This window comes from Dendrobates tinctorius, unplaced genomic scaffold (assembly GCF_039654945.1).
Source record: "Dendrobates tinctorius isolate UK_male_01 unplaced genomic scaffold, ASM3965494v1 ptg000035l, whole genome shotgun sequence".
NCBI classification, from domain to species: domain Eukaryota; kingdom Metazoa; phylum Chordata; class Amphibia; order Anura; family Dendrobatidae; genus Dendrobates; species Dendrobates tinctorius.
This window is the reverse complement of record NW_027361703.1, coordinates 67,440,001-67,452,192: the sequence shown is the minus strand read 5'-3', so window position 1 is coordinate 67,452,192 and position 12,192 is coordinate 67,440,001. Positions and strand designations below refer to the sequence as shown.

General features: G+C 44.2%; 1 protein-coding gene across 1 annotated transcript in view; it reads right to left on the bottom strand.

Annotated features, from left to right (window-relative positions):
• NAMPT (nicotinamide phosphoribosyltransferase) overlaps positions 1-12,192 on the bottom strand; it is a 125,039-nt gene that overhangs the window by 23,238 nt on the left and 89,609 nt on the right. Inside the window, exons 7-9 of the mRNA XM_073573585.1 lie at positions 5,638-5,863; positions 528-647; positions 49-189 (exon numbers count right to left, since the gene is read on the bottom strand). Of these exons, the coding sequence (XP_073429686.1) occupies positions 49-189; positions 528-647; positions 5,638-5,863 (487 nt within the window). The remainder of the gene's footprint in view (positions 1-48; positions 190-527; positions 648-5,637; positions 5,864-12,192) is intronic.

Sequence of the window (12,192 nt, the reverse complement as noted above, 5' to 3'; positions counted from 1 at the left end):
GCCTGTTCAACTGGATAATCTAGTACGGTAACAAATGTGTTTGCGTACCCCAAGGCCGTTGGTCACCACATAGCTGCATTTAAACGAGCAGTTTAATAGGTCTCTAGTGAGTTTCTGCAGGAGAGCCCCGCCAGACCCAAACGCAATATTTTCAATACTCCATTTATGTTTCTTCATTCCCTCTACAATCTGAAAAGAACATTTAGCATTAAAAAACAAAATAGTCAGAACAGTTAGATACGGTAAGTAGTAAAATAAATTTAGAGAGATAGAGAGACAGATGTATATTGTAAGTGTAGATTTTCTATGTGATCTCATGCGATAGTCTACCACTGCTATGCAGTTCAGGGATGAGCAGTCTTGGGCTAAAAAATGTGCATAATTTGATATTTTTGGAAGCAGACTTCTACTATATTAATTTCTAAAAACTGCAAAAATGATAATCATTCCAATTACAACCCCTTTATAAAAATCCTAGCGATGCATTTTATTAATGCATGGTCCAGAATCTGTAATATAGCCTTTACCTCTTGCAGGGTATTTATATCCACGCCATCACCCTGTATTACACGAATGTAAGGTGGTAAAACTTTGTAACCTCTTGAATTTTCTTCCAGAGGGAACTTCTTCCCCAAAATCTCAAGCACCTAGAATTCAAAATTACAGCTTTAAAACAAAATAAAGTTATAAATATGGATAAAAAAAATTATAATACATATGTACATACACACGTGCTTCTCACAAATTAGAAGATCATCAAAAAGTTATTTTATTTCAGTTCTTCAATATAAAAAGTGAAACTCATTATATTACAGCGTCATTACAAACAGAGTGATCTATGTCAAGTGTTTATTTCTGTTAATGTTGATGATTATGGCTTACAGCCAATGAAAACCCAAAAGTCATTATCAGTAAATTGGAATACTTAACACACCTGCAAAGGCTTCCTAAGCATTTAAAAAGGTCCCTTAGTCTGTTTCAGTAGGCTCCACAATCATGGGGAAGACTGCTGACTTGACAGATGTCCAGAAGGCAGTCACTGACACACTCCACAAGGAGGGTAAGCCACAAAAGGTCATTGCTAAACAAGCTTGCTGTTCACAGAGTGCTGTCTCCAAGCATATTAATGGAAAGTTGAGTGGAAGGAATAAGTGTGGTAGAAAAAGGTGCACAAGCAACCGGGATAACCGCAACCTTGAAAAGGATTGTTAAGAAAAGGCCATTCAAAAATTTGGGGGAGATTCACAAATAGTGGACTACTGCTGGAGTCATTGCTTCAAGAGCCACCACACACAGACTATCCAGGACATGGGCTACAAATGTTGCATTCCTTGTGTCAAGCCACTCATGACCAATAGACAACGCCAGAAGTGTTTTACCTGGCCCAAGCAGAAAAAGAACTGGACTGGTACAGCTCAGTGGTTCAATGTGTTTTCAGACTAAAGTAAATTTTGCATTTCATTTGTAAATCAAGGTCCCAGAGTCTGGAGGTAGAGTGGAAAGACAGACAATCGAAGCTGCTTGCGGTCTAGTTTGAAGTTTCCACAATCAGTGATGGTTTGGGGAGCAGTGTCATCTGCTGGTGTAGGTCCACTGTGTTTTATCAAGACCAAAGTCAGTGCAGCAGTCTTACCAGGTAATTTTAGAGCACTTCATGCTTTCTTCTGCCGACGAACTTTTTGGAGATGGAAATTTCATTCTCCAGCAAGACTTTGCACCTGTCCACACTGCCAAAAGTACCAATTCCTGGTTTAAAAACAAAAGTATCACTGTGCTTGATTGGCCAGCACACTCGCCTGACCTTAACCCGACACAGAATCTATAAGGTATTCTCAAAAGACACCAGACCCAACAATGCAGACAAGCTGAAGGCTGCTATCAAAGCAACTTGGGCTTCGATAATACCTCAGCAGTGCCACAGGCAGGTCGCCTCCATGCCACGCTGCACTGATGCAGTAATTGATGCAAAAGGAGCCCTGACCAAGTATTGAGTGCATTTACTGAATATACATTTCAGTAGGCCAACATTTAGGATTTTAAAATCATTTTTCAAGCTGGTGTTATAAAGTATTCTAATTTACTGAGATAATGACTTTTGGGTTTTCACTGGCTGTAAGCCCTAATCATCAACATTAACAGAAATAAACACTTTCTGTTCGTAATGACTCTGTATAATATACAGGTTTCACTTTTTGTATTGAAGAACTGAAATTAACTTTTTGATGATATTCTAATTTAGTGAGAAGCACTTGTATACGCGTGGTCAAAATTGTTGGTACCCCTTGTTTAATGACAGAAAAACCCATCATGGTGACAGAAATAACTTGAATCTGACAAAAGTAATAAATAAAAAAATCTATGAAAATGAACAAATGAAAGTCATTGCTTTTCAACCATGCTTCCATAGAATTAAAAAAAAATAAAATAAAACTCCACCTAACCTACAACAAAAGCGACTTCTACTGCTTGCATTAGATATTGAGAAGGCTTTTGATTCGGTGTCCTGGACATATCTTTTTACGGTTCTATTGGAATTCGGATTCTCCACTAAACTTATAAAGTTTCTCCAATTGTTATATGATAGCCCTATTGCTTATTTAAAACTCCCATCAACACATCCCACTCCAATTAATATTCAGAGGGGTACCAGGCAGGGCTGTCCTCTATCTCCGGCTCTTTTTGCACTTGCAATGGAATCCATTGCGGAAGCAATAAAGAGAGATCAGAATATCCTGGGCCCTGAGAATATTGGAGACCAATATAAAGTCAGCCTCTTTGCGGATGATCTCCTGCTAACATTTATAAGTCCCCACACTCCCTCACTTGTTTTCCCTCCTTCACGAATTTGAGAAGATCTCGGGGTTAAGAATTAACATTGATAAATCCGAAGCATTATTTGAAAATTTTCCTAAGACAGAGCAAACTAATATAGCATCCCATTTTAGGTTTATACACAAAGAACATTATCTAACATATCTGGGTATCAACTTAACAGCCAACAGGTCAACTCTGTTTAGGTGGAATTACACTCCACTGTTCCAAAACTTCCAGAGGAACCTAGATAGATGGGCTTCCTCAAAATGATCCTGGCTCGGCAGAATACATGCATTAAAAATGGTATCACTGCCTCGCTGTGGCATCACAAGATCACTGATCTCGCTAGCGAGATCGCTGTGTGTGACGGGGCCTTTACTCTCAGGGCAACGAGATTTGAAAATAAATGTTTAAATGACCCTTTGGGCAGGGGAACGATCTCATTGATCTACTATGCTATAAATTCTCCACAAGAGGATAAAAAAATTAAAGCATATGTTACAATGGGAGGAGGATCTGGGGTTTTGAACAGTTAATTGATGAATGGTATCGAAGCTGTGACACTATCGAAAGGTACCAAGGGGAAACCTTACCCCTTAGACCTCAGTCCAGAGCCTCTCACCTAGCCAAATCAGATCTCATACTTTGCACTGACGAGGGCCAATAGCCCAAAACACCGTGTCTGCAAATTGAGATTCTGATTTGGCTTTTATCCTAAGTCATATTAAAAGACTCGTTAAAGGGTTGATTGTGACTTGTAGGATCGCTACTACCAATAGGTGGCGCTGTAGAGTAAAAGTCCTCTTTCTCTCTGAAGAGGAAATTTGCATATCGAAAGGTAGTCATCAGACTTCTCTTGTGGAGACCTCCTTAAAACTATTGCACAGAGTCTATTATGTACCGGAAAAAATTCATAGCATTTTTCCTAATGTCTCGGGAGACTGTTTTAGGGGCTGTGGATTATCTGGTGACATGAAGCATATTTGGTGGTCTTGTACGGTGGTTTCTGGGCTTTGGGAGAATGTGAAGCGTCTGACAGCACAGATGTATGGTGGACCGGTTGTTCTGGAACCTTCTACCCTTTTACTGGGAACCAGGCCTTCCCGGCTTCCAAAAAGCTTTCAGAAGCTAGTAAACTACTTATGTATGGCCACTAAAATCCACATTGCGGCAAAGTGGAAGTCGCCCTCACTGTCAATATCTATGGTGAAAGATGAAAGACATTATGTTATATGAAAGAATAAAAGCAACTAGAACTGACACGTGGGATTCTTTCTTCAGAGTTTGGCATCCTTGGATGGAGCTTCACTCAGATACTTGACTGGATCAGGCACTGAGGCTCTATCCGTAGCCAATTGAGAACTGGTCACGGCCTGGGACGAGAGTCATATATGATCCTACAATAGTGGGTTGCATAACTGCTATAAATGCCCTGGATTGGTTATTGATGATACCATTATAGATTATTGGATATCATAATTAAATCCTACGTGCCTTTCCCTACCCCTGTCTTTGTCCTGTCTTCCCTTATATTATTTGAAGTTTATTGAATGTACAGCATGTTAAATTGTTAGTTTACTCTCCCTTGCATGGGAGTTCATACCTTGGACTTGGTTTAATAAGTTTCTAAATAAAAATTTATGGAAACTAAAAAAACAAACACTCATGAAATAGGCCTGGCCAGAAATGATGGTACCCCTGAAAATAATGTGACAAAAGGGACATGTTAAATCAAGGTGTGTCCAGTAATTAGTATCACAGGTGTCTACAATCTTGGCATCAGTGAGTGGGCTTGTATAGAGGGCTACAGATATACACCATGTCACCAAACAGCACAGTGAGTATCACACTCAACATGGACCAGAGGAAGCGAAGGAAAGAGCTGTCTCAGGGGGTTAGGAAAAAAAAAAAAATTTATAGACAAACATGTTAAAAGCTAGAAGTTCTAAGACCATCTCCAAGCAGCCTGATGTTCCTGTGACTACAGTTGCACATATTAATCAGAAATTTAAGCTCCATAGGGCTGTAGCCAACCTCCCTGGCCGCAGGAGGAAAATTGATGGCAAATCAAAGCAATGGATAACACGAATAGCAACAAAAGGGTACCATCATTTCTGTCCAGGCCTATTTCATGTGTTTTATTTTTTTTAAAATTCTGTGGATTTATGGTTGAAAAGCCATGTCTGACTTTCATTTGTTCATTTTCATAGATTTTTTTTAAATTTACTACTACTTTTGTCAGATTCAAGTTATTTCTGTCACCAATGTGGGTTTTTCTGCCATTAAACGAGGGGTACCAACAATTTTGACCACGTGTGGGTATATATATCCCGCGAAATTAAAGGGAATCTGTCAGGCTTTTGCTATGTAGTCTGATGACAGCATGAGGTAGAGGTTAAAACACAGAATTTAACGTTGTGTCACATAGCCGGCTGTGCGTTGTTTACTTCCACTGAAGATTTTAGCACCAGGACATTATCATTGCTGTGACTAGCTGGTGCACGAGCACTCATCTGACTCCACCCTTTCTGTGATAAGCAGCTCACTGTCTATAGTGAATGCACATACAGAGCCTGGAGCGGACAAGATTTGCTTTTTCTCAGCTTTGCTGCATAAATCTGAACTCTGTGTCACAACTGCTGCACCTAGTAAACTAAGTGATACATTGTTGGATTCAGGCTTCAGGCTATTTTTTTTACGCCATGCTGTTAGCAGATGAGACGGCAACAATACTGCTGACAGATTCCCTTTAATGGTGAACAAAAATTATACATGAAAAATGTAGGCTATAGTGAAATGTATTCTACTTTCTCTAAATCTTACCTTTAAGACTGTATCGAGGGGATCCCCAGAGTCTGGCCGAATTATCAAAGGAGCATCTGCACTCCTTGATTCTATTAAACTCCGTAAATCTTCTCCCCAAATTTTCTCACAGGCATTGTAAATATCATAGCTATCACTGACCACAGAGACTGGTACTGAAGAAAACTGTGTTACAATATGTTTAAAAGCATCTTTCTCATGGTCTTTTCCCCAGGCAGTAATTGTACTGTAACATACAAATACAAGGTAAATGTAAGAACATATTCTCTTTCAAATAACAAAAGAAAAATTACCTATTGTTCAAGTTTGTGCTAAATGTATATTTAATTTTTTGTCTTTTCCCCCAGATCAAAAACTGTATTAATAAAAAAATAGAAATCTTGCAATTTTCACACTGGCCACTTGGGACTACTTTTTAAACTAAGTTTGTTTTAGCAAACACCACATGTACATTTCCAGCAATGAACAGACTAAACTACCTTTAGTATTGAAGAATCTTAAGCCCCCGTCACACATAGCGATCTCGCTAGCGAGATCGCTGCCGAGTCTCAAGTTTTGTGACGCAACAGCGATCTCACCAGCGAGATCACGGTGTGTGACACTTACCAGCGACTGGCCCCCTGCCGGGTATCGCTGATCGTCCTGGAATGGCCAGGACATTTTTTTTGATCGCTGGTCTCCCACTGGCCAGCACACATCGCTGCGTGTGACAGGTGGGAGACCAGCGATCAGCGAGCAGGAGCTGGTAACTAAAGTAAACAGAGGTTTTCTAAGTGCCGCGCGCCGCTTAGAAATCCGGTGTGTACCTTGGTTACCAGCGCCCTGGTAACTAAGGTACACAGTGGGTAACTAAGCGACGTGCGTCGCTTGTTACCTGCGTGTCGCTGGTGAAGCTGCCTGTTTGGCAGCTCCCCAGCGATCATGTAGCGACACACCAGCGATCCTAGGTCATATCGTTGTCGGGATCGCTGGTGCGTCGCTATGTGTGACGGGGCCCTTAGGGTCAGCTGTGACTGCCTATTGAGAAGGGAATAGGGTTGTTTATACAACACCCCCAGTGGTCAGTATGAAAACTGCAAAATTACCAATATTTTTAAGATTTACAGTATTCCCCATATAAAAGAAAAAAAATTACCTGCATCATAGGAATACTGGCACATCATTATGAGCAGCATGATGACTGTATCAGAGCGTACAAATGATTCCAGCACACAGTGTCGCTCATGCAACTGTTTGTGATACAGCATGCAGTTATAGCTTCAGTTACTGGGAGTACAAGCCAGGCGTTAAAGATCACAGTTCTCTCAGCAACAGGACAGACAGACCGCTGCATAAAACAACGCTGTGTGTCTGCACCATATGCACTGTCTGGAACATTGTCATTAGTGCCGCTTACAACGGTCACTAGCCTGCTCAACCCCAGTCTGATGGCTGGTTATGAGAAGCCAGGATGTGTGTGCTCTCCATCTGACTATTACAGATAATTCACCAAGACATGGATAATGTATTATTACTGTAGGTGGGTATTCACACTAGGTATATTATATTCTACAACACAGAAAGGGAGGAAGTGAATAAACACAAAAGGAAATGGATAAGTTATTAAAACATATAATTTTATTTACTACATGAAGATCCATATGCAGGGCCGGATTAAGGTTGGTGGGGGCCCCTGGGCAGAAAATCTGGTGGGGGCCCCCATATCATTAACATTTTAGCCATAACAGTAGAGCGCGAACTGTAGCACTCAGATGTACAATCTAATCTTATCGCCACATTCAGATTTACAGTACTACAATAGAGATACAGTCCAGGATAACTCAAAGCAGTCCAATTATAGACAGAAAGAGTTACTCACATTTTTTTTATTGAACCCAATGTTAAGACAGCCAAGGAATAATAAAAATGCAGAAAGGGAAAGTTTTCACCGGCAGCAATTGTTGCTAACTACTGTATAACAATATGCTCTCTATTGTATTATCTCCGGAGTACAGCTTCCCCCCCCCCCCCACGCAAGGGTATACAGCTCTTGCCCCCTACAAGGGTATACAGGCAGCTTTCCCCCCCATGGGAATACAACTCCCCCCAACAGGTATACAGCTCTTGCCCCCTACAAGGGTATACAGGCAGCTGTCCCCCCCCCCCCCAATGTTACACAGTTCTCCAATGTTTCGTCTTTATACAGTTCCCTCCTCCAGGTATACAGGCCCAAATGTACAGCTCCCCTCTCGCGCATACAGCTCCCCCGATCAATATATAGCTAGCTGGAGCCTGTAGGCAAGGGGGTTAATCACCGTGGCGCTGCAGAGTTGATTGGCGGGTACACAGCAGGCGGCGGGCGCACGATGCTCGTGAACGCGGCGAGCAGGCAGAGGAGATCCACAGGACAGGAGGCGTGACAGGAGAGGAGGCGTGACAGAAAGAAAGAACAGAGAAAAAAAGAAAACAGAGAAAGAAAGAACAGAGAGAGAGAAAGAAAGAACGGAAAGAAAGAACAGAGAAAGAAAGAAAAGAAAGAAAGAACACAGAGAGAGAGAGAGAGAGAGAGAGAGAGAGAGAGAGAGAGAGAGAGAGAGAGAGAGAGAGAGAGAGAGAGAGAGAGAAAAAAAAAAAAAAAAAAAAAAAAAAGAAAGAAAGATTAGAGAGATAAAGAAACAGAGATAGAAAGATTCTATAAGGATACTATAGCAGCCCGGCTCCCACTGTAGTGCCCACCTGGGCCTCCCGATGCAGGAAATATAACGATCCGCTCACACGGCCGACATCCCCAAGTTCAAGGCGATCCTGCTGTCTGCGCTGTTGGAGGAGGACATGGTGATGGATCTGAAGCATTCCCTAAAGTGCCTCCATGGTTCCGTCACAATCTCCTCCCGAAATTACCTAATTTCCGGTCAGCTTCTAGCACGTCACTTCCGGTGGAACGTCACATGCGAATTTTAAAGTGCTCCTCGGGGCTCCGCCGTGTACTCCTGTGTCCGCACGAAAAGTAAGCTCCCAGCCGGGGCAGTATCTCTCTCAAAATCGGGACTGTCTCGCTGGGAGGTATGAATGCTCCCCACCATACACCTTGTACACGTATGGCCCCGCATACATCATACACACACGGTTCCGCTTTTTATGCCTCATACACACGGCTCCGTTCTGTACACCTTGCACACACACTGCTCAACTCAGTACACACATGGCTCCACTCCGCAAACCTCGTACACATGTGGTTCCGCTCCACACACCTTGCACACACTCAGCTCCGCTCCATACACACACGTGGGGCTCAGCTCCGTACACGTGCGGCTCCGCTCAGTACACCTCATACACTCGCGGCTCTGCTCCGTACACCTCATACACACACATGGCTCCGCTCCGTACATCTTGTACACACACGTCTCTGCTATATCCACTCTGTAAACCCTCCCTGACCCCACACAAACTTCACCTCATCCAGGACGATGAGAACCAGCACAGACAGCAGAGTCCTGCATAAACCAAGGGCTGATACTGGGTACTGGGGGAACATTATACTGTGTATGGGGGGGATGGCGGTACTGGGGGAACATTATACTGTGTGGGGGATGGCAGTACTGTGGGAATATTATTCTGTGTGAATATTATACTGTGTGGGGGTGACGGTAGTGGGGAACATTATACTGTATGTGGGGGGATGGTGATACTGTGGGAACATTAAACTGTATGTGGGGACGTGATACTGTGGGAAAATTATACTGTATGTGGGGACAGGAAAGGGACATTGCAATATGTGTTTTGTTACTTCCTGTTTTCCATACTTGGGTCACATGTACAAGGAACAAAATGCTATGATTCTTAGAAAGTGACAACAAAAAAGCACCAAGATAGTCTCAGCTCTGAAAAGGTTACTGCCCCCTCTGCCCAGTAATGGGGAATCTCCAGCACCTACCTCCACATGCAGAGCCACACTCCACATAGAGAATAATGGAGCCTCCAGCACCGACCTCCACCCGCAGAGCCACACTCCACATCGAGAATAATGGAGCCTCCAGCACCGACCTCCACCCGCAGAGCCGCACTCCACATAGAGAATAATGGGGCCTCCAGCACCGACCTCCACCCGCAGAGCCACACTCCACATAGAGAATAATGGAGCCTCCAGCACCGACCTCCACCCGCAGAGCCACACTCCACATCGAGAATAATGGAGCCTCCAGCACCGACCTCCACCCGCAGAGCCACACTCCACATAGAGAATAATGGAGCCTCCAGCACTGACCTCCACCCGCAGAGCCGCACTCCACATAGAGAATAATGGAGCCTCCGGTACCGACCTCCACCCGCAGAGCCGCACTCCACATAGAGAATAATGGAGCCTCCAGCACCTACCTCCACCCGCAGAGCCGCACTCCACATACATGGCTGCTCTCAGTGCTCTGTGCTGCGCGCACAGGACCTGTGATGAGGTCACAGGAGGGGAGGAGACAGGGGTCACATGATCGGGGGCCCTGACACCTTACCTCCTGTGATCTCATCACAAGCCTTTGCACGCTACCAGCAGCATCAGCGTTCACGCTACTTGTAGATGCTGCTGGTAGCAGAGCACATAATGCCACCCCCACGGTCACTCACTTTTAGGTGGGGAGAAGATGGAGTGCCATTGCAGCAGCCAGCAGGAATGTGGTGGGGGCCCCCTTAGAAGCTCTTGTGGTGGGGGCCCCGGGGGTGAAGCCCCGCCTGCCCTGCCTATAATCCGGCCCTGTCCATATGGAATATATAGATACCTATCTATATATAATCTCCAGATGTTCACATACACTATATAAAAAGATACATATGCATGCTTTTATCAAAATCCAACATGAAATCAGAATATAGAGAGAGAGGGATGTATTTTAATGCACACTTGAAACACACTGCTTCTTTGTGTAGCATCATTGGAAAGTCTCAAGAAATCAACCAAAATATCAGAAAGAGAACCGTGGATTTGCAAAAGTCTGGATCATCCTTGGGTACAATTTCAAGATACCTGAAGGTGCCTCGTTCATCTGTACAAGCAATTATATGCAAGTACAAAACAAGACGGTAATGTCCAGCCATCATATCGCTCAGGAAGGAGAGGACTTCTGTGTCCCAGAGATGAACGTGCTTTGGTCTGACATGTGCTTATCAACCCAAGGACAAAAGCAAAAGACCTTGTGAAGATGATGGTGGAAGCTGGTAAGATAGTGTCAATACTTCTCATACTTCTCATCTCTCATATCCTCCCTGTCTCACAACCCTAAACAGTTATTCAACACCTTCAATTCTCTCCTCCGCCCCCCAGCACCTCCTCCCTCCCCACTCATCTCAGTTGAAGACTTTGCCTCATTTTTCAAGCAGAAAATTGATAACATCAGGGACAGTTTTGGTCAACAACCCCCAGAGCCCTTCCTCCCGACTTCCCAGCCCTCCACCTTCAAAACCAACTTCTCCACCATTACAGAAGATCGACTCTCCACTCTACTCTCAAGATCACATCTCACCACCTGTGCACTCGACCCGATCCCATCCCACTTCATCCCAAACCTCACCACAGTCTTCATCCCAACCCTAACCCATCTCTTCAACCTATCACTAACAACTGGTGTTTTCCCCTCAAGCTTTAAACATGCCTCCATCACACCTATCCTCAAAAAGCCCTCTCTTGACCCATCCTCTGTATCTAGCTATCGCCCTATATCACTTCTCCCATACGCCTCCAAGCTACTGGAACAACACGTCTACCTTGAACTGTCCTCCCATCTCTCTTCTTGCTCCCTCTTCGACCGCTTACAATCTGGCTTCCGGTCACACCACTCCACTGAAACTGCCCTTACTAAGGTCACCAATGACCTCTTAACTGCCAAGAGCAAGCGACACTACTCTGTCCTCCTCCTCCTGGACCTGTCGGCTGCCTTTGACACAGTGGACCATTCCCTATTATTACAGACCCTCTCATCCCTCGGCATCACAGACTTGGCCCTCTCCTGGATCTCATCATACCTAACAGACCGGACATTCAGCGTCTCCCACTCACACACCACCTCCTCACCTCGCCCCCTATCTGTCGGAGTCCCACAAGGTTCAGTCCTAGGGCCCCTGCTGTTCTCTATTTACACCTTTGGCCTGGGACAGCTCATAGAATCTCATGGCTTTCAGTATCATCTTTATGCTGATGACACACAGATCTACATCTCTGGACCAGATATCACCTCCCTACTAACCAGAATCCCTCAATGTCTGTCCACTATTTCATCCTTCTTCTCCACTGGATATCTGAAACTCAACATGGACAAAACAGAATTCATCATCTTTCCCCCATCTCACGTGACCCCCCCTACGAACCTATCAATTACAGTAAATGACTGCCCACTCTCCCCAGTCCCACAAGCTCGCTGCCTCGGAGTAATCCTTGATGCTGATCTCTCCTTCAAACCACATATCCAAACCCTTTCCACTTCCTGCTGACTTCAACTCAAAAATATTTCACGCATCCGTTCATTCCTCACCCAAGAATCTGCAAAAACCCTAGTCCATGCCCTCATCATCTCTCGCCTTGACTACTGCAAC